The sequence below is a fragment of the Tympanuchus pallidicinctus genome, unplaced genomic scaffold (genome assembly GCF_026119805.1).
Source record: "Tympanuchus pallidicinctus isolate F22 unplaced genomic scaffold, pur_lepc_1.0 scaffold9, whole genome shotgun sequence".
In the NCBI taxonomy this organism is placed as follows: Eukaryota; Metazoa; Chordata; class Aves; order Galliformes; family Phasianidae; genus Tympanuchus; species Tympanuchus pallidicinctus.
Genome location: NW_026294813.1, coordinates 17772056 through 17800000, shown reverse-complemented (window position 1 = coordinate 17800000; position 27945 = coordinate 17772056). Strand labels below are relative to the sequence as shown.

At 38.6% G+C, this 27945-nt stretch overlaps 1 protein-coding gene across 2 annotated transcripts in view; it reads left to right on the top strand.

Annotated features, from left to right (window-relative positions):
- LOC128074650 (uncharacterized) overlaps positions 1-18460 on the top strand; it is a 298331-nt gene extending 279871 nt beyond the window's left edge. Inside the window, exon 2 of one of the 2 annotated variants that reach the window (XM_052670693.1) lies at positions 16971-18460. In XM_052670693.1, the coding sequence (XP_052526653.1) occupies positions 17673-18284 (612 nt within the window). In that variant the 5' untranslated portion in view covers positions 16971-17672 and the 3' untranslated portion in view covers positions 18285-18460. The remainder of the gene's footprint in view (positions 1-16970) is intronic. The other variant, XM_052670692.1, reaches the window with a different exon arrangement.
- The last annotated feature ends 9485 nt before the right edge of the window (positions 18461-27945 follow it).

The following is a 27945-nucleotide window of genomic DNA, read 5'->3' as shown; positions in this document are numbered from 1 at the left end:
TGGTTGGATAGTTACTATAGCCTAGGAAGCTTCCAATCCTGATGCCACAAATCCCCTAGTACTGCTGAGCAAAATTCAAGCATTGCATCACCTCTGGTGGGGCTGTCTACTACTTGGCTCAGGAACTTAGTAAATACCAGAAGCCTCCTACAGTTCACTGTGTTACTTTTCCACAAGACATCAGAGTACTTGAACTCGTCCAGCAGGACAGAACTCTGGAAATGCAATGCCTCTTCTACCTGGAGTAAGGCAGCTTCATCAATAGGCTCTACTTGATCAGGTGGTCTGCTGTAGATCTAAGCCAGAAAGGCTTTTATTGACTCTCCCATATGCTTTCAAATTGGTTGTGTCCATTCTTCAGAGACAGGTCTTCACACTCGATTCCTTTCCTGATGTAGAGGGCAACACTTTATCCTCTCCTTCCTTGCCTGTCGCTGCTGAACGGTTTATAGATGTCAATAGCCATATGTCAATCACGGGAATCATCCCACCAGGTTTCAGTGACTGCAACTATGCAACTACTTTCAGGTTTTCCAGTAGCACAGTGCCTTCCAAATTCTGTTTTCTTCCCAAGTTGCTTTGGTTACAGCTGATGATATCCTAGAAATTTTATTAAAAACATCTTGACTTTGATTCTCAGGAAAGAAAAGTGGTTTCTACTGTCTCTATTCAAGTCCTACCACATAGTCTTCCAAGATCTATGACAGTCTATTAGATAGATGGAAAAGTAAAAGGAAAATACAGTGAATATGGACCAAAAAAATTACTACGTGTAAATCCTGCTGGTGTTAGCACAAGATTTCTGGTTTATAGAAAAGCAGAAGCATGTTATTTGGTACTGTCCAGAATAACAATTTCCTGTCGTCACTCAAAATACTATTTTATTCTACCAATAAACTGCAGTTTGCTGGGGGGAAAAAAAAAAGAAAAAAAGAAAAAAGAAAAAATATATATAGTCTCATGATTTACTTGATCATTTAGAAGTAAATAAATAAATAAGCATCCAGAAATAGTCCTAAAATCAAAGCAAAACAAAACAAAACAAAACAAAACAAAACAAAAACAAAAAAGCAAAGCAATTACAAGAAGAAAATGTTCACTATAATGACTGAGTTCTTAAACTTTTTTTCTTCCTTGTATATCTCATTTTCACTTTTTATAAGGAATACTTATGATTCATTTGAAATGTCATCATTCAGAACATTTTTTAAAATAAATGTTTCAAGGATACTATTTCAATCTTGCCAAACTGTTTTTTTTTACTTCAAGCCTCTTATTCCTTTATGCTGAAGGTAGAATTTGGAGTCATATACTAGTCTCATAAAAATAAATGTTTGTAAATAAATGAAACTTCACATCAAATACATGAAAAAAAAAATAATATAAAGTCCCACTAAAATAAAAATCGTTACTGACCTTGTAGACATGTTGTTTAATATCTGTAATACAGGAAATGGACATCAAAGAATCAATTATACTGCAAGCAGATTGGAAACTGTAATATCTTTAATGTCTACATTCCAGAGAAAAAAAATGGCTTTGTGAGTAAGATAAGTGCCCTTAATACTACACAAACAGAGCTGCAAGACTTTTTTTTTTTTTAAGGTTTTTTTTTTTTTTTTTTTTTAAGTTTTTTTTGTTGTTGTTGTTATTGTGTTTGGTTTTTTTTTTTTTTTTTTTTGAGAAGACATTTATTTTACAGTTGTGTGCTTGCGTTACTTAATCAGACACCATATTTTTTGTATTGATTTTGTCACACCAAAAGGAAGACAAAAAGAGATAGACAATAGCTTTCTGATGGTAAATCATCGTAGCACTTGTAAAGTGACACACTGTTCTACTTATTTGTGATTAGTCCTTCTTGTGTCTCACATTAGTGGTAACTTCTGCAATCGTTGCTCTGTAAAGTCAAGCCAGGTAAAGAATCTTTCATATTGCTAATTAGAATGAGACAGCTTTTAAAATATTCTCGATATAATATGCAATCAATCACAGGCACATTCTGAACTCCACAGTAATCTCTGAATGTTGTAGGCTCTTTAGAGTCAGGTACTAGTATGTGATGTTGAATTTGAAAACAATTAGCATAAAATGAGAATACAAAAGAAAACTTCATTCTTTTACACAGTTTTACCCATTACTAAAGGGTAAAGTGAGGAAGGATTGCTTTAGTAAGAAAATGATTGGATAAGTGTAACACTGATTTGTGACAAATATTTTTATACACTGAAAATACTAAAAATATTGCTTCCAGACATAGTTATTCAAAAAATGCTCCATAGACTGAACTTTCGTGCATATGTAGGAAGAAGATAAGATTATTACAGAATGAAACACTTTGTTAAAGCTTTCCTACACTGTAAAGAATGGCTTCTTGCTTTCCTCCTCATTTCAGTCATTAGAATAATTCCCATCTGGGTACAAATGTTAAATATTTAAATCAACAATCAACAAACCAAACCAAACAAACAAACAAACAAAAACCCTAATACTGTATTGGATTTTCCTATGATCCTGCTGTTCTTTCAAATAAAGGTAATTACTAAAGATACTTTTGGTGCTAACTTTGAGAAGATACTATTAAAATGTTTGTAATGTACAAACAATACTTTCAAATGGGCCTATTCAGTTCTCTATCTTCTTAACTACAGTCACTGTGATTAATTGTGTAATAATAATGCATGATGATATGAGCAGAAATCACAGATTTACTACAGTAGTTTTACTACTAAAACTACAGAGTAGTTTAGCTGAAGGCTTACAGCCTGAGAGAAGACAGATTTGTATTCTCTTATTTTAATACTATCTGAAATTTGAGGCAGTGGGCTTAGATCTAGATAGACAGGCATGAAGAGCTAACTGGCAGAGCTTCAACAGTCCAAAACAGCCACATTGTTTAATTCTCGCATTAATAATTAAAACATGCAAGTAGACCTGAGAGTTAATAAGCTGAGAAAACTCCAGAATTAGGCATTTCTAAGTGGATTTGGTTAATACATGAAATATTTCAACATTTACTCAAGCACTGAATGGAACTTGCAATCAATCTTTTGATTCTAAGGTGTGTCACTGTACTATTCTCATGACCATAGGCCTCTGAATGTTTAAGTATCAAGAAAAAAGCAGTATTAAAATAAGGTAAAAAAGTCAGTTATTAGCAGCCTTATAAGAAAAATATGGCACACTGCCAGTCATACTTTCTGAAGGGTCCATGACGAGACAGCAGTAGGCTATATGCATATCAGCAGTTTCCCCATATATGAGGAGTATTTATTAAATCTATATTTCATGTACATACACTCGCCTCCTTGTTTGTCACAGTGAATTTACGAGTTATGGTTTATTCAGTCTGAAGAATTTAGGCTTCAGAATGGAAAATAAGTAGAAAAACCTCTTTAGCATTACAGGAAAATATAAATTTAGGACTCTCCGAGCCCTTACAGTGGTATATATCCTGCCTTTGGTCTTCTCAAGTGAATTTACTGTGGTCCATTACATGACAGTTACAACAACTAAATTACAGTACCTCTCCATTAAATAACAAAGATATGATTGATAGTGTACTTTACATTCTCAAGGCTGCTTTCTAACCCCCTAAGTGGATAATTGTCAGTTATTGTTTTTAAACTGTTAGCCTTGTATGACTTTATTAAAAATTTACAATCCAAAACATTACTAAAGTAGTATCTGTAATCATAGGACTAACACAAAAGAAACAAAATCCAGAAATGGTTTGGAATATGTGTTGAGCTTGTAATAAGATTATCTATGTGCCTTCTATTTCAAGTAGTTTTGTCTTCAAGCAGCTATGGAGTTGAAAAATCCTGTTTGTACTACTCTTTCTCTTTACTAGATTCCTCCAAACATGGTGACAACTAACAAGAAATACATCTATTCGTAAGCAGGTATTTTGAACAGAATATACTTGTCATTGTTTGGAAAACAATACAAAGACAAGGAGAAAAGGTACTCCCAAACACTTTATCCTAGGAGGGTAAATTATAAAATACCATGGTGATCAAAAGTGGATGCCTGTGTACAGAATACCTGATGTAGACCGGATACAGGGCCTTTTGTCTGTCTTGACTCCACCACACATGGTATGATCTCCAGTCTCACTGAGGAGAAGAGAATTCTACATTACTAATAAGAGAGGGTGGAGGAATGCCTCAAATAACAAATCCTTCTGAAAGTAGAACTGAGCCTGTTCCAGTGCCTGATGATTCCTTTGGAGAAGTTTTTCCTAATACTGAACCTGGCGCAGCTAAGCAATCCCAGTTTCATCAGATAGTCTTCATAAGCCTTGTGCTCCAGATTCCTTGCCAGCTTTGTTACCCTTCTCTGGAGGTGCTCAGGGCCTTAATGTCTGTCTTATAGTGAGGGACCCAAAAGTGATCACAGTACTTGAGATGTGGCCTCACCAGAGCTGATACAGGGAATGCAGTTAAAGCAGAGTGTTCAAGACCTTGCCTGTCAAAGTTTTTAATATCCCAAAGGATATTCTAAAACCTCTGTGTGTGCTTATTATGGAGGAAAAATAAATAAATCTAGCCAAAACTTCCTCTGCTTCAGCTTGTGTCCATTGCTTCTTATCCTTTCAGAGTGCATCTCCAAGAAATGTCTGGATCCACTTTCTGTACAGCCTACCATTACGTAGTTGTCCACAACCTGTTAGCTTTCCCCTAAGTGTACACAAACCCGCTGTAATGAAAAGGATCCAGTAAGACAGCTGGCGAAAGGCTATGTTTTCTTTAATACAAGTTTATTTCATGCAAGGTAGTAAAAAAAAAGAAGTGATGGCATATATCATTTGGGTTATGGATTTGTAATCCATACTTTACTATGTGAGATTGTGATGATAGCTAAATGTGGGTCTTTTTAGTACTACATCTCAAATGCGAACAGTTTAATGACTACTTTCACTATTATTCTATCCTCTGTACTAGAACATTTTATTCAGAAGAACTTTTTTAGTATAGTGAGATAGTACCATTTTAGACATGTATCGAGAAACAATGTCCTCAAAATACCCAGTTACGGAAACTATTCCTTTCAAATTTCCAAAAGACATGATCTGGCTACAAAAAGCAGAGAGCTACAGAATTGGCATGACATTTCTCTCTGGAAACAATTATTTTGTTCTCTTAAAGTTCCAATGTTTCTTTGAGGAAAAAAAAAAAAAAAAACTAGAGGAAAATATATTTGTGTATAAAAGTATTTTAAAAGTCATTTGTCTACCATGTGAAAGTGCAAAAGAGTGGATGAAGGCAGGATGTGAATGATGTCAGGTAGGCAAATGAGCAACAATTGTACATTATTTTCACAGAATGAAAATAAGTCAGTGAAATAATTATGAAGCAGAGTGAAGACAAGCAAGAAGAATTATGTCATCAGAGTATGAAATTCATTGCCACATGATGCTGTGGTATCTAAAGCTTAAACAGGATTAAACAAATTTGTGAAGGACTGGACTATTAAGGGCTATTAAATCCATCAGCTTGAGAAGTTTGTCAGAAGAATGATAAAAGCTGAAGAGCTACAGCAGAAAAAAACTAATTTTGTACCTGCCCTGTCTCTTACACTCTTTCAGTTCAGGCTAGAAGGGCGTTTGATCTCATGCAAGGATGATAGTTCTTTCAGAGATGTCAGTAATAGATCGCTGTCTTTGGACTTTGCTAGGGCACTGTGTCATTGGTTTGCAATCTATTGCCATGCAAGTCAGGGTCTACAACTTGTTCTGCAAGATGCCGTGAGATGGCTGTAAACAGCAGCGCATACTGGCAGGACATACTGCATAACAGGAGTGTCTTAGTAACAATCATTTACAGACTTAGACAAGCATAAGCCTTCTTCACTCAGAATGATATAGCCATCAAATCAAGGGAATTGTTCATAATATCCTTAGATGATGGTAAAGAGCATTCAACCATATTTTATGTTCTGTGATCTGTGTGTACATTTAAATATGGGACAGAACAGGCAAAAAAGTAGGGTTCACCTTATTGAGGATGAGCAGTTTGCATTATAAAACCATGCCTTCTTTTACTCTTTAACATTATACATGCAATTAGTAGATTGGTGTGCATTTTTTCCATCCATCCTAAACTTCATGTATCTAAAAATCCTTCAAATTCCTGGAGAGTAACAATTTGATTCTTGTCAGCCACAACTTCCAAATGCATGCCTAATACTCCTCCTAGTATCCAACATCAAGATAAGTACAACCTGACCTTCAATAGTACTGATTTCCTATGTAAAATATGGATATTTTAAAAAGAAAATGAACTTTGTCAGGCATCATTATATGGCAGAGTTACCAAGAAAATCTCCAGAGTCCAACAATCATGATTTATGAGTTGAGCTGAGTTCAGACACCTGGAAAATAAAAAGCATCATGGTTAGGTCTTGTACAGTTTGCTAGTACATTAGTTATAATATTGTTGTCATTGAGAGCCACATGTGTAGTTATGCTGTGGAAATGATACTTATTTCTACCAGCCAATTTAATTCACATCCTATATATCAAAGGAACATCATAAATTACATCACAGAGCAAGAAGGTACAAAATTGTAGTGCAACACCTTACCCAGGAAAGACTGACTTCAAACCTATGAAATTTAATTGAACAGAAACCCGGAAATCTACATAATCCAGGACGTACGTACTGTTCTTCTGATTTCTCAGTCATTTCTCAAATCTTTTTTAACACAGCAGTCTCTAGAACCTTCAAGTAAAACAAACAAACAAACAAAAATTAAGTATATTTTGCCATCTTCATTGTCTTGTTCTATTGGTGTGCACTGTCTATTAAAAGTGTTATGTCAGACCTTGACAGGAGAACTAAAACCATTTGAAGAAGTAGGCTAACAACTAAACAAGCTGGACAGTTGTGTGATAGTGGTGAAAGCACTGCATGTGTCTAGACCCCGAATTTGTTTTCGAAGACGGGAAACATCTTGCAAGCAACAAGCTCATCTTGCAAATAACAACTGAAAACGTAAATTTTGTCTGTCCACTATTTAACACACTACAGACAGCCAAATGGTCATGATTCTAGACAGTCATGCTTTGGCTAAGAGTACAAGACAGTCTCATAGACATCGACAGTGTTGGATACATAGTATTGCTTTTTTTAAACATATAATTAAGAATGGGTCATTGGCTTACGGAACAGAATAGAGGATTGTTAAAAAGCAAATAAGTTAGAAAAAGTTATTAATAAATGCTGGAAAGAAAACAGACTTTTGTATGTCAGAGAAATTTAGCAGAAATACTGAACTACTGACTCTTGTAAAGAACGTCAGCCAAAGGGGACTTTTCCAGGGACATTTCTTTCTTCAAAGTATTTTCTTCAGATGCCAACATGTGTTCTAACAGTCAGCCATCAGAGTAGCTGCATTTCAAACAGTGACCACAATGAACTCTAGTACAGAAAAAATGCTTCAGTCAGCTTTCATAGGTCATTTCAGTGCTCCAAGTTCTGTGGGAGATCAAAATTGATAATGAGAACATTGTACTACAATAAGGAAAGTTTACAGGTTTTTCTCATATAGAGAAAAACAAGATTGATTTTATTTATTTGTTTGTTTGTTTGTTGATACTAAGAATATATGCAGAATTCAGATCTGGATATTTCTGAAAACAATTCAAGCTCTCTGTCTACACATATTATTATTAAAGAGACATTAATTAAAATAATATCCTACTGTCTCTTTCCTGGAAATATATTACAGAAAATGACTGTGATACAGGGAATCTTCATTGACAGTTTATTTATATTTTGAACATACATCTAGTATAAATATTTAGTACATATATTTTGTATATTTATTTTTAGTACTATACTCAATTTTGTATACATAATCACTTTCCAGTTTTTCAGTCTTTTCATACAGAGATGCTTTGATACTTTCAATCTTTCCTTACATTTCAGCCTTGAACTCTGGCTGATAAAGTTGCCCTTGATTTCTCTGGATGAGAAGAACATATATAAATTGGAACAGATTTTTTCTATGTAGAAATTTTAGAAATGGCACATAGTATAAATCTGGAAATTTTATCAACTTGCAGACTAATCCCTGTTTTCAATATCTGGTCAGAACTGCCCAGCATACTCCACAAAATTACTGAGTATGAGCTTTTGAATTTCACCAGAGCACACAGGTACATAAGTGGTCAACGTTGCTTCAAAAGTTTACTCAGTAAACATTGTAAATAATATTCATATTTCCACCAAATCAGCACATTCACTGGTTATCCATCATTTGCATCACAATCATGATTAAATTTCACTCTTCTATCTACCTTTCAACTTTGTTTTACACTAAATATTTATGTTCTTGGAATACTATCTGGAAGATGAATTTTCCCTACAATTATTGTAAAAATAATTCAAAAATATAGAGTTTATAATATTTCTGATTTTCTGAAAAAATAAAAAATAAGAAAAGATAAATATCCTTTTCCTATCTCTATGAAAACAAATAGGAATTGTAGATGCCTTTGGTGTGTTAAACCACATTAAACCACACTTCAGCAAAATTCATGATCACAGGAATCATAGTATATTGGAGAATGTGTGCTATAGCCCTCCCTGTACAGTAAGTCTGCAGATGCTCTGAGTCTGTTCCAGCCCTAAAAAACAAAATCTGGAACTTGAGCTCAAACTATAATAGCTTATGTTTTCAGCTTGACTACATCTTGTTCAAGCCTTAAATGTCAGTCAAGCTAGTATCTATTGCATAAGTAGATATTAAAACAACCTTTAGAATCAAAAGTACAGTCTTTACAGTTCTGAATAAATCAATCTTTTGAAGAGAATCTTGAATGTACATATTTATACAATGATCCATATAATTATTTGGCACTGGGCTAGTGTGAATAATAGCATTTCCAGTTGCAAGTTGGTCCCTTTATACTAAGGTAGGGATTAAATTAATAAATAAATAAATCTCTACATATTTATTAAAGCTATAACTCTTAAGTTTCACTCTGCATATATCTTCTCCTTTTCAACAAAATCTACCTTTGTATCCTTTTCAGATACTCTTCTTTCCAATCAAGATTGAAAATCCTGTTCAGTCTTTTTTTCCATTCCAAATGACACTGTCCAGCTCTTCGTTAATTTCTGTTGAGCAGTAAAGTTTTCATCTATAAGTACATATTAAGAGACTGGGACTTCGCAGGTTTCTTACACAAAGGAAATCAGTTGTGATGGCTTTGTGTTTTTTTTTTTTTGTTTTCATATTCCACATCATAACATCATGTAGTGTACTGGGAGTTTAATGCTCCAATTCTGGGTACCCATCCCTATACATGACGGAAGTCATAGGATCTGGCCCTTCCAGGTGGGGCTGTCTCTTACTGCCTTGCACTGGATGCTAGAGGGTGCTTTCCTAGTTGCACTAAGCTTTTCAGGTTTGACTCGGTCTCAAGAACTCTCTCTTCCTCCTATTTTATTTGATTTATTAGTCTCAATTTCAATTAGATTGTATGATATTGTGTTATCTTGCATTCTGATGTCATAGTTAGTAAAATAAGTTTTCCTCCATAGATTGTTGCTGCAGTTTTGTGGGGTTTTTTTGTTTTTTGTTTTTTTTTTTACCTTCCTTGAGTCCAGCTCCCATCTCCCTATCCCTTATCCATTTTCCTTCCCATTTTGTGGGACTGGGAGGAGGGGGGGGGAGGGATGGGACCCAGGAGCCTACTGCACCCCTGTCACAGGCATAGGTTGATCTAGTTAACTCCATGACATCAGTGCGTAATGGAATAGGACTTTGGATGTGATGATCCACTTAAGCTAGGTCTTAAACAGAATAACATAAATTCATGCAAACTGATCAATTTCCAATCACAAAGCCTAGTCTAGGTCTGCAATCAAGGTTAAATTAATTAATTGATGTGACATATGTGAACGCTTCCAATATGGACCTCCATATGCCAAGGTAGGAAGAATTAGAATGAATGAGTCATTCCCAGTTTCCTTTCTGACATGAAAAATCAAAAACTGGTTTGTTTGTTCTTTTTGGGTTTTTATTGTTTGTTTGCATATTTTTGTTTTGTTTTACTTTCTATGCTTAATCTCAATCATAGAAACATAACTGTATTATTTATTTGGTGTACTAACATAATCCAGATATGTTGTGTTTTTCCCATATTATATTCTGTTAAGAAATAATTCAGATTTTTTTTTCCACATAAGTAGAAAAACTCAGATGTATTAAGATCCTTCATTATCTCACTAACTAGCACTTGATTATTTCTCTAAAATCTTTGAAAAGTTTTCCTTGAGTATGACAAAACAAAAAGCTATTGATGTCACCTTCTACCTTTCTGAGAGAAAATTTTGCCTAGATTCCTTGACTTGCAATATAATTCCTAAGCTCAGCATCAAGTATCTTATTATTTGCTAGTCATAATATATTTGTTGGCCTTCTGAAACACAATTTTAATGCCAAAATTATATAACTTTAATGATTAAAAGACAAATATTTTTCCTATCTGTTTTTGCAGAAGAAAACAAATAATTTAGCTAGATAATAGCAGATCTGTTTCTACCTGCTTTGTATGTTTATCAGTATCAACACTTCATTTGGATACCCCTCTAAATTCCAGAATGCATCTAATGACCAATCCTCATGCCTCTTTCCACTGCAAGGTAAAAGAAGAGTTTCTGAAGACTTACAGCCATTCAAATAGTTCGTCTAGTTCAATCCCAGTTTTCTGTAGTTACATCTTCATTGCTAGGAAACATCATGAGTTACAAATTGAGAAAAATGTTTACTCAGTCCTAATCGTGAGTGTGGGTCAATAACTGAGATCCCAAAACAATTCAATAGTACTGGAATAGGCAAGCACCCCCTTCTGGGCCATGTACACTTCAGCATAGTGAATGCAAGGATGAAGAAGCCCTTATTGGTAACCTTTCCAGCATGAAAAATCAAATGCAATTTACCATATTAGTGGGCTTAGTCTCTGTCTGATTATCTGGTGCCACAAAGATGTGACCCATGCCTATGCCTCTGGTTTTTAATAAACACATTTGCTGGGTCCAATAGTTTGGCAATTTGTACAGTAAATTAGATGTAATTTGCCCTGAATGCCACTGGTTTCTCAGATAGTTTGCAGCAATGCTAGGCAGCTCAGCTAAGAAAAAATATGTAGCCTGTGCAACTGAATCAGTCTGAAGAGCAGATTTCCTTGCTAGAGCCCTCTGCTGCCTGCTTCAGGTTCAGGCTTTCAATTCCTCCAATTTCCACAGCCTCCTACTTATCTTCTTTAGTCTCCCTCCACAGTCCTGTCTGCTATCCTATTGCTCCCTCTCACTTTTTATATAAGATGTACAATGTTAAAGGTCTGACTAGTAATAAATATGCTTGTTTCTCCCATTGAAATTGAGATTTCTGCAGACTATCCAACAAGGAGCTTCAACATGTACCAATTTTGACTCTCCCCTAGTGTTTCCATGATATGAAAGGATTTTTGGTTACTTGTCAATTTAATAAACTGTTCTGACAAACTAATAAAGATATATATATATTTTTTCTTCAGGATTTTATTCTATTGTATTTTATTTTGTTTTATTTGGTAGCCTATTCTTCCTTGCTACCCAACAGGGAACCTAGATGTCTACTGCTTGCTCAGGCTAGCTTGAATAACCTGTGAGACCCACTGGCATTTTTAAAAATTCTTCTTCTTGGCTACTTTTGGTTCTATTCCTAAATAAAATTAAATAAAATGTTTGGATGCCATCTAAAAAAGTTATCTTAGGACATCTTGTCAAGGAAGATACTTTAAACGTTATCCTCCAAGAAGACAATAAGGCCAGCTGCCTAGCTGAAGTGCCTCTACACCACAGCATGCAGTTTGGGAAGCAAACAGGAAGAGCTGGAAGCCAACATGCTGCTGGAAAACTGTAATGTAGTTCCATCACTGAAACCTGGTGGGATGATGCACATAACTGAAGTGTGGCTATTGACAGCTGCAAGCTGTTCAGAAGGGACAGGCTAGGAACAAGAGGAGTAAGTTTGGGTGTTGCCCTCTATATCAAGAAAGGAATAGAGTGTGAAGAGCTGTCCATGAAATGGCTGAGTAAGTTGAAAGCCAGTGGGTGAGAAACAGAGTCTGAAGCAAGAAAGGGAGACTTCTGAGTGGTATCTGCTATAGATCACCTGATCAGGAGCCTGTTGAAGAAGCCTTCTTCCTCCAGCTACAGAAGGCATCACGACTGCAGGTCTCATCCTGCTGGAGGACTGGAGGACCAACCAGATGTGCTGAAAAAGTAGCATGGAGGCTACTGAAATTCAATGAGGATAAATTATTGAGCCAAATAATAGACAGTCCTGTGCCGGTCTGCCTAAACCAAATGCCGAGCAACTTGATCTAACTGTAAATGTTCCAGCCATTGCTGGAGAGCTGGATCAGATGACCTTTAAATGAGAGGGTCTATAGCAGTTCTACTATTCTATTATCTCAAGTAAATGTGGGACATTTGTGATCCTGTTCTCTTACTTTTTGGACTGTACTTCTTCCTTTTCCTTCTCTTCTCTGCTAACCTTTCTTCCTCACTTTCCTTCTGTTCAGTTGCTCTTCTTCCTCTCCCATCTGGTCTTGGCTTTCATTTCTGTGTTTCCCTTCTCTAGCTACAGGCATATCTCCTCCTCCCTTCTGAGATCAACGCACTGCTGTGTGAAACAGAGCTGTTTCTCTGAGTAGTGTTGTAGCAGCTTTCCACAATTGTTTAAAGACAGTAACATAAACATTAAAATAAAATAAAATTATAGAACAGATAATATTTAATATGAAATACTAATAGGGGTAAAGTCACTTTAAAGTGGCACTTTATAGTGCCACAGTATTTTGTAGAATTGAATAAAGAAGAAATAAAAAAGACATGCCACTTTTTTTTTTTTTTTTTCCCCCTAGGTTATTTTTTTCCTATAATTACCGATAACCCACTACTAGGCTTCAAGGACAAAAATAACAGACTGTCTAGATATCAAACCAGAACTACTCTTTTTCGCTGGCAGCAGTTTGGAAAGATGATTCCTCAAGGTACCTGAAGTCTATAATTGTCAGATCAGTCATTCCCATGGAGAAGTCCAGGCAGGTGGTATCTACTCTGTGATTATGTCTTTTTTTTTTTTTTAAAGTTGGTTTCACATCATCCCCAAAAGCCAAATCTGATGAAATGGAATATTTGTATTTTGGGGAGAGAGAAGTGTATTGGAAGGGGTTAGCTCTATCTACACTGGTGCAAGCATTGGCAACTTCTGTGTTTAATTTCTCATTTCCAACCATTTTCTGAGGGTTTTCAGGGGGGAAATGTGTTAAGGCCCCAGGTGGGAAACAGGTCCCTACATGCAAGGTGCTGTACAAACACATTAAATTCCCTGACTTGAAGATCTTACAGTGTAAGCAGAGAGGATGAGGGAGAGGCTGGAGGGTAGAGGCAGAATGAGCACAATCTTTGTTTTACAGCAAACAGCTAAATTAAATGTTGTCCCCAGTGGGCTAAAAGAAATCTAAGGTAGAAATGGACATCAAACATCGATTACCTGAACCTCAGTGTTTTGCTCATAAAGCAGTTTAGTCTTCAGGCAAAATCTGGCCTCAGGTTTGATCTTTCAATAACATTTTTCACTTTCTTATCATTTTCAGAAGCAATGAACTTTCAACTGATGCATTGTAAGGTAGACCAGGCACAAAGGAAGAGCAATTCACTGCCCATTCATATGCAGCCGTCTCTTGTGCAGGGCACAGCAGGTATGTAAGAGCTACCTAGCCATACTACTGAGAATAAAGAAGACAGTGTTTAGCAGATACCTGGGCGGAATGACTAGCAGGTGGGGTCTAACCTTCATTCCGGAACAGAAGTGTTATCAGATTTTTAATGATCATAGATTAGACAAAGGACATATACAGACTCCCTCTCTCTTTTTCTCTGTGTGCATCTGTTTGTGGGAATAAGATCATGTCTGTCTCTGACAGCTGTGCCATGCCTAGGAGAGTAGAATAAGTGATCTGCTAATAGAGGATAGTAAAAAGCTCCTAGAGATCAAAAGATAGCAGACTGTGCCTTTTCTTTCTCGTTTCTTCTTTCTCTCTCTAGTTTTCTTCTTTTTTTTTTTCTTTTTTCTTTTTTTCTTTTTTTTCTTTTTTCTTTTTTCTTTTTCCGCTAAGCTGAAAGAAGAGGGGATCTATTCTCACCTTTACCGTTTAAGATGGGTGATTTGTCTCGTAATTGTGTTCGCTGACTGCAGCAGATGGATTCATTACTAGGGCTGGTCAGAAATCTTTCAACACAATGTGTTTTTGTGTGTGTGTGAAAATGATGAATCATCAAAACTGAAACTTTTCATGAAGATACAGAGGAAACTTTTGTCACAGTTTTCTCAGCTCCCCACTGGGACTTGTGATTAAAACCAGAGAAAGCAAAAGCTTCTCATCTTAGGGTAGCCTGGAAGACAGGATATGTGGGCAGTGAGATTTTCGGTTTCTCTATTATTCTGAGCTGTTTCTTTTTTGAATGAAGTGTGGTAGTTACTTTATTATAAAATTATGCAGCACATTTCCTTAGGTATGTGTGAGTACATATAGAAATGCAAAGTGAGTAGAAAAGCTTTAATAAGAGGCACTGAGAGAAAGATGATGGCATGCTGAACACTATTAAACAAATGCTGGCAATGTTGCCAGCTAAAGCCACCATTTGCCTTTTTGAAGTCAGAAAAGCATTTGCGATCTACAGAGGGAACAGCTTGCTCACTGCAGACCATTTCACCCTAATCCACCAGATCCCACTCCTTTTGTTTCAACTGAAATTATCAAAATAATCCAGAATGAAGAATGCTCAAGGAAGAGTTTTGAAGGTAAAGTCACTTAGCTCATGACCACCGCTGAAGAGTGAAATTTTACAAGGAAAGGAGGTCAAATACCTAGTTATCTGCTCATGTTTACATGCTGTTAAAACCCTTTCTCCTCTGAGTGAGTGTTTAACTTGTATATAAACTACTGCTGATTGTACTGCTGCCTTTGGGAACCAATCTTATGCATGACTTAACCTGTGCATATAGAAGTTTGTCTTGGTCCTCTTTAGCAAATGTTCAGTGTAGGCTCTAATCAGAACAGAGAGACATGCTTCCAACAGGAGCTACAACCATCAAGAGACTTTAGAAGACAAGCAGGACACCAAATGCCTTTTTTAAATAGGACAAGGCAGCTTGCTAATGAGTAGGAACTTGGCCCTGAGGTTTCAGCGTATGACAGTCATGTAAATAGCAATCCTGCTGTTGTAATTGGAGGAGGAAATTAATATTAAGACTATCCAATCAGTAGGAACAATAATGAGGAACAACTAAAAGATTACTGAGCAGTAAAATGCTAGACTGGGATTTATGGGGAACGGAGTAGAAAGGAATTGGTGTCAAGTCTTCTTTGCTAATAAATGGCATGAGAATCAAAAGAAAAGTGTCTTACTAGCAGAACAGAAACAAGAAGAGGTAAACAAAATTGGCAGAAAAGATGTTGTTAATCTTAGAAAAAAAAATGAGTCGTTCCAAATTACTACAAAGACTTATTCTATCCACCACCATTCCCAACACTTTTTCACATCATTCACAGCACAGTTGAGGATTTTGCATTTCTTCCCTCTTTCATTCTTTCCGCGGAAATTTACTTTTAATGTAGAAATACCTTCTCTTTAAGGAAAAGTAATTCTGTTACTTACAGTTGGGATACATCATTTTTCTAGACAATTTGTAACATGCAAATTGTACGAAGCTTATTTTCTAGGTTGATTAATATACACAATCCTTTGTCTGTAAATGCTACTGAGGTTATGACCGGGGACGATAACGTTGAATCCCTATGGGTAAAGATCAGAGGAAGGGCTGACAAGACAGGCACCCTGGTGGGCGTCTGTTATAGACCTCCAAATCAGGATGAAGAGACAGATGAGGTATTCTATAAGCAGCTGGCACAAGCTGCACAGTCGCCTGCCCTTGTCCTCATGGGGGACTTTAACTTCCCTGACATATGCTGGGAGTACAGCACAGCACAGAGGAAGCAGTATAGGAGGTTTCTGGAATGCGTAGAGGACAACTTCCTGATACAGCTGGTCAGAGAGCCCACGAGAGGAACTGCCCCACTAGACCTGCTGTTCACAAACAGGGAAGGTTTGGTGGGAGATGTGGAGGTTGGAGGCTGTCTTGGGCAGAGTGATCATGAAATGATAGACTTCGTGATTCATGGTGGAGCCTGGAGGGGGAATAGTAAAATTGCTACCTTGGACTTCAGGAGGGTGGACTTTGAATTGTTCAGGGGACTAATAAGGGGAGTCCCCTGGCATTCAGTCTTAGCGAGTAAGGGGGTCCAAGAGAGCTGGTTGCTCTTCAAGAAGGAAGTCTTAAGGGCGCAGGAGCAGGCAGTCCCCCTGAGCTGCAAAATGAGCAGGCGGGGAAGAAGACCGGCGTGGATGAACAGGGAACTGTTCCTGAGGCTCCGGGAGAAAAAGAGAACCTACCGCCTGTGGAAAGAGGGACAGGCCACTCAAAATGAATACAAGGAAGTTGTTAGGATATGTAGAGGTGAAATCAGAAAGGCAAAAGCCCAGCTTGAATTTAACCTAGCCGCTGGGGTGAAAAGGAATAAGAAACTCTTTTATAAATACATTAACTGTAAGAGGAGGACAAAGGAGAATATCCACTCTTTGCTGGATGAGGCTGGGAATGTGACCACTGAGGATAAGGAAAAGGCGGAGGTTCTGAATGCCTTCTTTACGTCTGTCTTTAAAAGTCAGACCAGTTATCCTCAGGATACTCCTCTCTCTGACCTGGTAATCTCGGCTGGGGAGCACACTAACCCCCCCGTGATTCTGGAGGAAACAGTCAGAGACCTACTGCTCCAACTGGACTGCCACAAGTCGATGGGGCCAGATGGGATCCACCCAAGAGTGCTGAGGGAACTGGCGGAGGTGAGAGCCGAGCCGCTTTCCATCATCTGTCAACGCTCCTTGTTGACTGGTGAGGTCCCAGAAGACTGGAGGCTTGCCGATGTGACTCCCATTTATAAGAAAGGTCGTAAGGAGGATCCGGGGAACTACAGGCCTGTTAGCCTGACCTCGGTGCCAGGGAAGGTTATGGAGCAGATTGTCTTGAGGGAGATCATGCGGCATGTGCAGGGTGACCGGGGGATCAGGCCTAGCCAGCATGGGTTCATGAAGGGCAGGTCCTGTTTGACCAACCTGATCTCCTTCTATGATCTAGTGACCCATCTGGTGGATGAGGGAAAGGCTGTTGATGTGGTCTACCTAGACTTCAGCAAAGCCTTTGACACTGTCTCCCACAGCATTCTCCTGCAGAAGCTGGCAGCCAGAGGCTTGGATGGATACACTCTTGGCTGGGTAAGGAGCTGGTTGGAGGGCCGGGCACAGAGAGTGGTGGTGAATGGAGTCAAATCCAGCTGGTGACCGGTTGTGAATGGTGTTCCCCAGGGGTCGGTGCTGGGGCCTGTCCTCTTCAATATCTTTATTGATGACCTCGATGAGGGCATCGAGTGCACCCTCAGTAAATTCGCAGATGACACCAAATTGGCTGGAAGTGTGGATCTGTCTGGGGGTAGCGAGGCCCTACAGAGGGATCTGGACAGGCTGGAGAGCTGGGCTGAAGCCAATAGGATGAGTTTCAACAAGGCCAAATGCCGGGTCCTGCACTTCGGCCACAACAACCCCAGGCGACGCTACAGGCTTGGGGCGGTGTGGCTGGAGGACTGCGTAGAGGAAATGGACCTGGGGGTATTGATTGATGCTCGGATCAACATGAGCCGACAGTGTGCCCAGGTGGCCAAGAAGGCCAATGGCATCCTGGCTTGCATCAGAAACAGTGTTGCAAGGAGGAGCAGAGAGGTGATTGTTCCCCTGTATTCAGCACTGGTGAGGCCGCACCTCGAGTACTGGGTCCAGTTTTGGGCCCCTCACTGCAAGAAAGATATTGAGGCCCTGGAACGTGTTCAAAGGAGGGCAACAAAGCTGGTGAGGGGTCTGGAACACAGGGCTTATGAGGAGAGGCTGAAGGAGCTGGGAATGTTCAGCCTGGAGAAGAGGAGGCTCAGGGGAGACCTCATTGCTCTCTATAACTTCCTGAAGGGAGGCTGTAGTGAGCTGGGGGTCGGCCTCTTCTCTCGTGTCATCAGTGATAGGACCAGGGGGAATGGCTTCAAGCTACGGCAGGGGAGATTCAGGCTGGACATGAGGAAGTATTACTTTTCAGAAAGGGTGGTCAGGCACTGAATGGACTGCCCAGGGAGGTGGTGGAATCACCGACCCTGGGGGTGTTCAAGGAAAAACTGGATGTTGTGTTGAGGGACATGGTTTAGTAGGAGCTATTGGGAATAGGTGAACGGTTGGACTGGATGATCTTTTAGGTCTTTTCCAACCTTGGTGATTCTATGATTCTATGATTCTATGATTCTAAAGTGTAAGTTGGATCAAAGTATTCTAAAAATTCTGAATTTGAATTGCCAGTAAGATTGTCCTCTCATCAAGTTAGTTTCTGCTCCTTCCCACAAGTTTCTTGAAACAACAAGTAGAAGAATATTCTCTGTGTTTTAAAAATTATAGAGCTGTTTATTTTAGATTATTTATCATAGTATTTTCAACATTTTTTAATTCAAGGACTATCTTAAGCTTGGTACAACTTAGCAAGTGTTACAATGGTTTTCATTTCACAAAGAAATAAAAATTTGGCTGAATTTTGTGCATTTATTATTATTCCCTCACATTGCTTTTTTTTTTTTTTTTTTTTTTTTTTTTTCTTACATAGATTTGCATGTTTATCTAATGCAGCAATAAAATGTGAGGGTTTTGTGAACTATCCTTTTGATGTTTTATGAATTAGCCCAAATCACAGAGAAACACTGACTGCTGTTTATTATCTTTTACTATAAAGCCAGCACAAGCTATTCCCTGCCCCTCCTTCCCCCAGAGTCTGTTTTTATAGCTATGTCCAAATGTAGATGTTAGAAGACATTTGGCTTTAATCCATGTTATCTTGGAGCCATCCCCTTTACAGTTAAAGATGCCAGCTAAAGCCTGATTTTCTTTCACAATTTTATATATTTATATTGGCAAAAACTTACTTATAAGTATATTGTGTATGGACAAAACTTTGCACTACATGATCACTCCTTATTTGTATTTTTAATAGTCTCCATTAGACAGACTCCAAACTAATTAGCCAAGCATCTGTAGTAGAAAAATTCTGTTTGCTATTTTCAGAACTAAGAAACTAATGGCTAAACTAATACTAGAACAATTAAGCAATAAGAAAAATAGTGTGTTAAGATTGGCAATATAGCTCTTGCCATAAATCACTGCAATAATGATTTCTATCTAAAAATATTGCAGATGATTTAAAAAAAAAAAAAAAAAAGGACAAATTACACATTATTTTTGTGTGCTCCACAATAGGTATTCCAGAGAATAAACAAACAAACAAAACTGCATGGTGTACATATATGTTAAGTTAATCAATAAGGGTATATTGGTGTCGTGTTTGTTATTGTTATTATTTTCATTATTTTGGCATGACCTTAGTTTTTACTACGACAAAATCTGTTCTTAGTAAAAATAAGCTAATAAATTTTAGCAAAATTTCAGCTACCAAATTTTCATTATGTTTACATATTTTTTAACTTCATGGATTAGATATCCTCGAAAAATTGATAAGACATTGGCTTACTAACTTAATACGTGAAAGTCCCGAAGTGTATTTTGTGCCTAAGTCTCTTAGATGAAGATCTGTTTCTTTGGCTATCGTAAGTTATCCTACTTCCATCCAGCTAAGTTGCTAAGTGGATGAAAGGGCATTAAACACTCATGTTCTGATAACAGAATTTTGTTCCAAGTCATTTAAGTTTTCAGAACTTTATTCAGCATTTAATTTCAGTTTTCTGTGATCCAGAATGACAGAAGTTGTCAAAAAGGGAATTATTTCAAAGTATATCCGCTTCAACAAATAAAATATGCAGTATACTAATGGGACAGCACAATTTTTGCTAATGTATTTGTTCTCAGAGTCCACCTCAGCCATTAGAATGGTAAAACTCCATATAATGAATTGAATGATTACTTACGACATAGTGTTCACAAAGTAAAACTGTTTGGGAGTTTTCAAATCAAATTTGTTCCACTGCCATTTCAACGTTCTAGAAATAAAATAAAATAAAATAAAATAAAATAAAATAAAATAAAATAAAATAAAATAAATCAACACCTTCTATGGATCATTAACAAATTACTTAAATTTCATAGAATCATAAAATCAAATGATCATTGAGTTTCAACCCCCCTTCTGGTGCAGGGTTAACAATGACTAGACCAGGCTTCCCAAAGCCACATCCAGCCTGGCCTTGAATGCCTCCGGGGAATAATTATATAATAAAATAAATATAAAATATAAAGTATAAAATAAATATAAAATAAAATAAATCAACACTTTCTATGGATCATTGACAAATGATTTAAATTTCCAGTCAATTTGGATAACCTTAGTGGTTGAAATGGGTTTTTCAGTTGTTCTGAGCAATAATTCTCATAAAAGAATCAAATGAAAAAATAAACAAAGACAAACAAGGAAGAAAAATGACTTTCTCTGAGAGATCTTGGAGTGTAAATGGTTTCTCGTTTTATAATTCAGTCCCTTCAAAAACTGCTGTTATTTTAACATATTTGCTTTCTTCTTCAAGCTATATATGTCCTCCGAAGTACACTATAATTGCTCAAAAATATTACATACTTGTTTTTATCATATTAAAATATAAATCAGAGTTCACACATTTCTCTTGCTTTGCTTTTTTTTGGACAATACATTGAAAATTTTAATTTTTTTTGCCCTCTGCAAAAGTGGAACAAAATACTATTATTTAAGAAATTCATAATAATATATTTTTTTCAAATTTTACTAATGGAATTATTAATTTAGTAAAGCCATGTAAGATTTGATTTCTCTTTTTTTGACAGTGAGAGTGGGAATAGTAAAATTTGTTACTAAAAAAATGTAATACTTTTCTTCACTTATGTCCATTACTACACAAATTCAGTTAACTTTGTAATGAACTTAGTAATATGCTTAAAGCTATGGAACTAAATAATGATATATTTGCAAAACTAATGGAATTCCCTAACTATTCTAATGTAAGGGAAACTTAATGTTAAGATCATGTGCAAGTATTTTAAAAATGTGGTCTTATTATCCAGCTAAGCATCAGCAAGAGATATAATATTTTTAAACATCTTTTACTCTTGAAATAATATCACATCAAGTATAAGCCTGTATAAACTTGCCATTACAAAGTACCTTAGGACTCATTTAGCAGCTAAGTTTTCTGTAATTTGTTCTGTTTTTCTTACTTAGTCTCTTCATAAATTACAAGATTATTCAACAGAAGAAAGCATTAAAACAACTGTTAAGGAAATTCAAGTTTCTAGACATGTAATAGAAAAGCTAACCCCCAGATCTTCAAAAGACAGTTTCTGCGGTACTGACTGAATACAGCCTTGCATTACAGTAAAAAGAAATAAAAAATAAATAAAAATTTAAAGAGTTCTGATTTGTAACTCCATTGTATGCCAGCACTGGATCCTTGCATACACAAAGGCTGCTTCAAAAGTAATGCCTCCTGTTTTGTTACCTTGGCCCACAATGCCAGAAGCAGATGTTGGCAGAATGGCAATAAAGGTTGAATCTTTACACCAATATTCCATTACATTTTGTTGTCATGCAACAAATGGAGCAGAAGGGTAGTCTGACAAAATGGTGTCTGACATGGAAGTGCTTGTGAAGCAAAGGTGGGTCACTGAATTCCGCCATAAAGAATAAACTGTATCCATTTGCATTCATCCACATGTGCTGAATGTTTATGGAGACCAAACAGAGGATGTGAGTTCAGTGAGGTGGTTGATGGTGCATTTCAGTACTTACGACAGTTACAGGTTCCCCTCCACTGGTCAGATTTTTATCAGTGTGGCTTGCAGGCTTCTGTCCATCTCTCACACAATTCAGAGTGCATGGTGGTGACTGTGCTGAAAAACAGTGTTTTGTAGCTGAGAATTTGCTCTATCAAATACTGCTACTGTGTTCTTTGTATGTGTTGTAGTTTCCATGAAAATAAACAACTGCCATTACTTTTGGAGCAACATACATCTATTATTATTATAACTTGCCTGTCATTCCGCTTCTTAATCTGACTCTTCTCTCTTCATTTTCCCTGTTTCCAATACATCTCTGTGTAGGCTTCATCATATAGTTATTCCAAGCTTCATTCTGTGAATCTCAGCAGCAACCTGAAGCAACCTGAATCCTGCCTGTGCCAGCCACTGTGGCACTGAAATTAGCATAGATGGAGATGTACTAACATCATTTGGAAGAGCAATGAGAGCCAGAAGTCGTGCTTGGTTTGGAGATGAAAAGCTGGTGAACTAGCACATTGTTTTTGCCTATTACACCACTTGGTAGGAGACAATAACTTTCCCAAACTTGTCCAATACAGCCAAAAAAAAAAATAATGACACAAAAGCAGTTGTGTTTGTTTCTTATCAGCAGGGATCCTATTGCTGCAAGCTCCACAGTGCTTTGGACTCTAGTTCTACTCATCAAACCATTCCTCCTGCTCCACTCGCCAAGCAGCTTACAGAAGGCAATTAACAATTGCATAAGCATTTGACTGTAAACAATTATGGAACTCAATGTCCTGTAGCTTGGAGGGGAAAAAAAGCCTCATGCACTGGCTGAGCTGATAATCAGTGACTTTGACAGTGGAAAACTCTGGCTCCGAAAGCCAAATAAAGCTGTTTGAACAGTTATGCCATCTCCATATTCCACCACAAACTGTCTTCAACTGGGAGATTATTTCTTTTACAGTGTCTGGCAGTTGATGAGATCCAAATGCCAGAGAAGAACTGGCACAGACTTTTCACTGTTCAGTTTGACCACTGCAGTCTGAGTGAACACACAAAAGTATGTCATGCTGTGTGCTGTTTTGAAGCTGATGATGAGAGCTGAACCATGGTGGGAAGCAAGCAAATGAGCAATGTGGCATAATTAAAACAGCCTGTGTGGCTAAAATGTACTGTATGGTATACTGAAGATGGGATACAAATAGTTAAGCTTTGGGCAACATGGAAGCTTCATATCAAGAAACAGGAGACTCAGAAAGCAGATCAGCAATCTGCAGTTTTCATAACAGCACAAAGTTTATGGCAATAGCTTTGTGGGAAAAGTGATGATGAATCATTTGATGTAAGAGATCCAAGCAAAACTTTAAAATTTCTCCATTAAATGCCATAGTGCCTTTACAGCTCACATCAGAGGTTTCTTTGCTGTGACAAGAAGTGATATCCTGGGTCAGATCAGTGCATTATCTAGTTGTTTTTTGTTTTGTTTTGTTTTGTTTTGTTTCCCTCCTCTTTCCCCCCAACACACAAAATATTGCTTTTGGTCACCAGATGTTCATTTTTAGAGGTATTGCTTACTGTATTTCCAAAATACTGTTCTTATCACTTGGCCACAAATATAATCTTTCCCTGAAACTAAGTGATTCCTTGATCAAATTGTTCTCTGTAGGGAGAAAAGAAAGCTTCATAATCATGTTAGTGGTAAAAAATCTTGCAGTTGTTTTCACATAAAAATCATAAATCAAACCTTAGTATTCAGCAGATGGTGTTATTCCTTCTTTCAAATAAGTAAAATAATCAAGAGATGATATCTTGAACTTTTGCAAGGTAATGTGCGTTCAGATTTACCCTTAATTATACGCATGGTGGTTAAACTGGTAGTGTAAGTTCTTTCCCTGAAAAAGCACATCTAATAGAGGATCCATCTCATCCCAAGATCAGTTATGTATCTAAAATAAAATTAAACATCCTTATATTATTCACAGGAATTCTAAGAAATGTAACTAAATGAACATTAGATTTTTAAAGCTAGAGAAGGCAAATATCCTTTATAGTGAATAATGTGATGTCTGGTGACATCATTGAATAATTACACCGTAACATTAACAGTTTGTAAATTGGAGAGACAGTAAGCCAATGTCAGAGTTTGAACAGAAGGTCTGGATGAGATATTGACTCCCGATGAGATTTTGGCTCCTCAGAAGCCAGTGACACACTGATATTTACTTCAGCAATATGGAACTTTATCCAGACCTCTCATCCTCTAAATCTGTTAAAAGATAAACAAATATGCACATGCTAAGTCAGCCATCTACAGAAGAATCTCTCCTATGGGTAGTGTCTGGTGTTTAGGAGTAAGGGACAGGAATCAGGACAGGAGCAGGATGTGATGTGGGGCACAGAATCCAGGCTGCAAAAGCAGAGACCCAATCTTTGTGGGCAGGCACTCTGATCTCCTAAAACCAGCTTCATTGGTTTTAGGAGTTCTCCAGACTAGCTTGATTCCTGTGTCAATCATGTCTGCACATGTTCTGAAACAAGTTCCTCCAGTGCCACTTCTTTCTTGGGCAGCCAAGTACCTGGTCCAATAGGCCACGCCTTTCACTCAGGAAGTTAGAGAAAGCCAGTTCATTTTAGGCTTTCATTTTTATCTCTTGAAGCACTTTTCCAGGCTCATAGAAGGTTCTCAGTGATAGTGACACTTTTGCACAAGGAAGATGAAAACCCAGATATTTGTGGGCAGAAAAGACAGGACAGTCTCTGTAGTTTTAAGTACTGTATGGTGATTTTACCTTGGTTGCAGGCCCACATTCAGAGGTCTCCAACTCCAGTCTGAAAGGGTTGAGATGCAGATTACACTAGCTCCTGTAAGAAATCATATCCCAAGAAATACATGGAGATCAATGCTTTCCCCAGGCAGCACTAGTCTATCTACTGAAACCACTTTCCTGAGATCTGCTTGAGCTTTTCTCATCTGATGGCTAGATGGTTCACATTTCCTGCAGAGACTAGCTTCTCAGCAGGTAAATCTGCGCTGGCAAGGGATCTGGAATAAAAAGGCCAGCCAAAAAGCAATTTTAAGTCTTTTTTTTTTAAGGCCTTTTTGAGGCTAGCATCAGCACCGCACTTCTGCTAGGAGCTGGAAGCTTGTGGATGAGCTCGAGTCTCCCAGGGCGGATCTGGCACATTAGCGGCACGGTTTAAACACCCGCCCTTAACCTTCACACCTGGTAATATGCTTTAAATAGCTTCAATTACACGAAACAAAGCTGGTGAAAAAACATAGTTTCTGCTCACTGAGAAAGGGGAGGTTCAGTGAGTGAGCACAGCCCACAGTTCCCATAGGGTGCTACCTCTGTGCGTGTGGGAGGTGGGTCTAGTTGTGAGAACTGTAAGCTTTTGTCCCTCCTTGCTCAGGAGACCAGTTTTCCTTTGCAGTCTCTGAGACTACAGGCTGAAACATGGTCTCCACTAGACAATGGGCTTATTCTAAGAAAGCCGTGGCAAGCCAGACGAAGAGCTTGCTGAGAAATGTTGCTGTTCAGGTCTGTGGCTGCAGGGAGTGCCTGAGCCTACTTCTGCCTGGAGAGAGTGGCAGGGATTCCACCTGTGCGAGGTGTGAGCAGATGGTGGTGGAGCTCAAGGATGAGGTGCAGAGACTTAGGATCATCAGGGAGCGTGAGCAGGAGATTGACTTGTGGAGTAACTCACTGGCTTACCAGAGGCAAGGGTTCTGAGAAAAAAAACAAAACAGAAAGGTAGTGGACCCACTGCCCTGTCACACTCAGACAGACCTGACTGATGGGGAAGGTTGGAAGAGAGTCCTGACTCTGTGTCACAAGAGACACCCCCACCTGTCCAGTCTGCTTCCCTAGATCCCTCTAAGTAACAAGTTCCAGATGCTGGAAGTTGAAGGGAGGTGACTGGAGAGGTGATGGAGGATCTGCTTAGGAGAGAGCCTAGGGCAAGGCGGTCACCCCCACACTTTGAGACTGCCTCTGACAGGAAAGAAAGAAGGGTGGTTGTGATGGGTGACTCCCTTCTCATAGGAACAGAGGGCCCCATATGCAGACCTGACTCAGACCGTCTGGAAGTGTGATGCCTTTCTGGGGCTTGGGTCAGGGACATAACCGGGAAACTTCCTAAGCTGGTTAGGTCATCTGACTACTTTCCATTACTCGTAGTTCAGGTGGGCAGTGATGAAATTGCTCAGACAAGCCTACGAACTATAAAAAAAGATTTGAGGGGTTTAGGACATTTAGTTCAAGGAGCGGGAGCTCAAGTGATCTTCTGTATACCTTCCGGGGCAGTAAGGAACAGTGAGCGGGATGGGAAAGCACGAGCAATGAATAATTGGCTCAGAGGCTGGTGTCGAGCCAGAAACTTTTGGTTCTTTGATCATGGGGCAGTTTACTTGGCCCCTGGCCTGTTGTCTGTCTGTGGAACCCATCTGTCTCAAATGGGGCAATAAATACTAGTGCAGGAGCTAGCAGGGCTTATTGAAAGAGCTTTAAACTAGCTATGGAGGGGGAAGGGGGACAAAACAGGCCTCTCAAGAGATGAATCTAGGGGAATGATGCTTGAGCTAGGGGTGAGGCAGATGACTCAACTGAAGTGCATCTATACCAATGCACGCAGCATGGGCAATAAGCAGGAAGAGTCGGAAGCGACTGTGTTATTATTATGACCTTGTTGCTAATACCAAAACATTGTGGGACCACTCCCGTGACTGGAGTGCTGAGATAGATGGCTACAAGTTCTTCAGAAAGGATAGATGAGGGAAGAAGGGCAGTGGTGTGGCCCTTTATATTAAAGACTTTTTCGATGTTGAAGAGCTTGTGGTTGGGAATGACAGAGTGGAATGTCTATGGGTAAGGAGCAGGGGGAAGGCCTATAAGGGCGACATCTTGGTGGCGATCTGTTATAGACTGCCTAGCCAGGACGAAGAGTTGGATGAAGCATTCTATGAGCAGATTGCGGAAGTCACGCAATCACCAGCACTTGTTCTCATGGGAAACTTCAACTTCCCTGATGTATGTTGGAAATACAATATAGCACAGAGGAAACAGTCCAGGAGCTTTCTAGACTGTGTGGAACTTCTAGAGGGCAGACTTTGATCTGTTCAGGGTGCTTGTGGCACAGGTCCCCTGGGAGTCACTTCTCAAGGGTAAAGGGGTCCAGGAAGCCCGTATGCTCCTCAAGAAGGAAATGTCAAAGGCACAAGAACAGGATGTCCTGAGTGCTGTAAGGAGAGCCGTAGGGGAAGATGACCGGTATGGATGAGCTGGGAACTATTGTTGAGACTCCAAGGAGAAAAAGAGAGTTTATGTCCTTTGGAAGAAGGGACAGGCTACTAGGGGAGGTTACAAGGGAGTAGCTAAGGTATGCAGGGAGGAAGTTAGGAGGGCAAAAGCCCAACTTGAACTCAGATTGGCCAGTGCAGTAAAAGTGAATAAGAAATCGTTTTATAAATATATCAGTGGTAAAAGAAGAATCAAAGATGATTCTCATCATATAGTTGATGCAGCAGGGAATGTGGCCACTGAGGACAAGGAGAATGCTGAGATCCTCAATGTCACTTTTACATCTGCCTTTAACAGCCAGATAAGTTATCCTCTGGGCATTTTATGCCCTGATCTGGAAGTCTGGGACACTACTCAGAATATACCCCCAGCGATTCAGCTGGAGACACTTAGAGAGCTCCTCCTCCATGTGCACTGTCACAAGTCCATGGGTCTGGATGGGCTACATCCTCAGGTGAGGAGGGAGCTGGCGGGGGTAATCACTGAGCCTGACACCTGCCTTTTATGAACCCGTGCTGGCTGTGCCTGATCCCCTGGGCACCATGCATGTGCCGTGTGATCTCACCCAAGATGATTTGCTCCATTACTTTTCCTGGTATCAAGGTCAGGCTAACAGGCCTATAGTTCCCCGGATCATCCTTACAGCCCTTCTTGTAGATGAGATTCACGTTTGCAAGCCTCCAATGCTCTGGGAC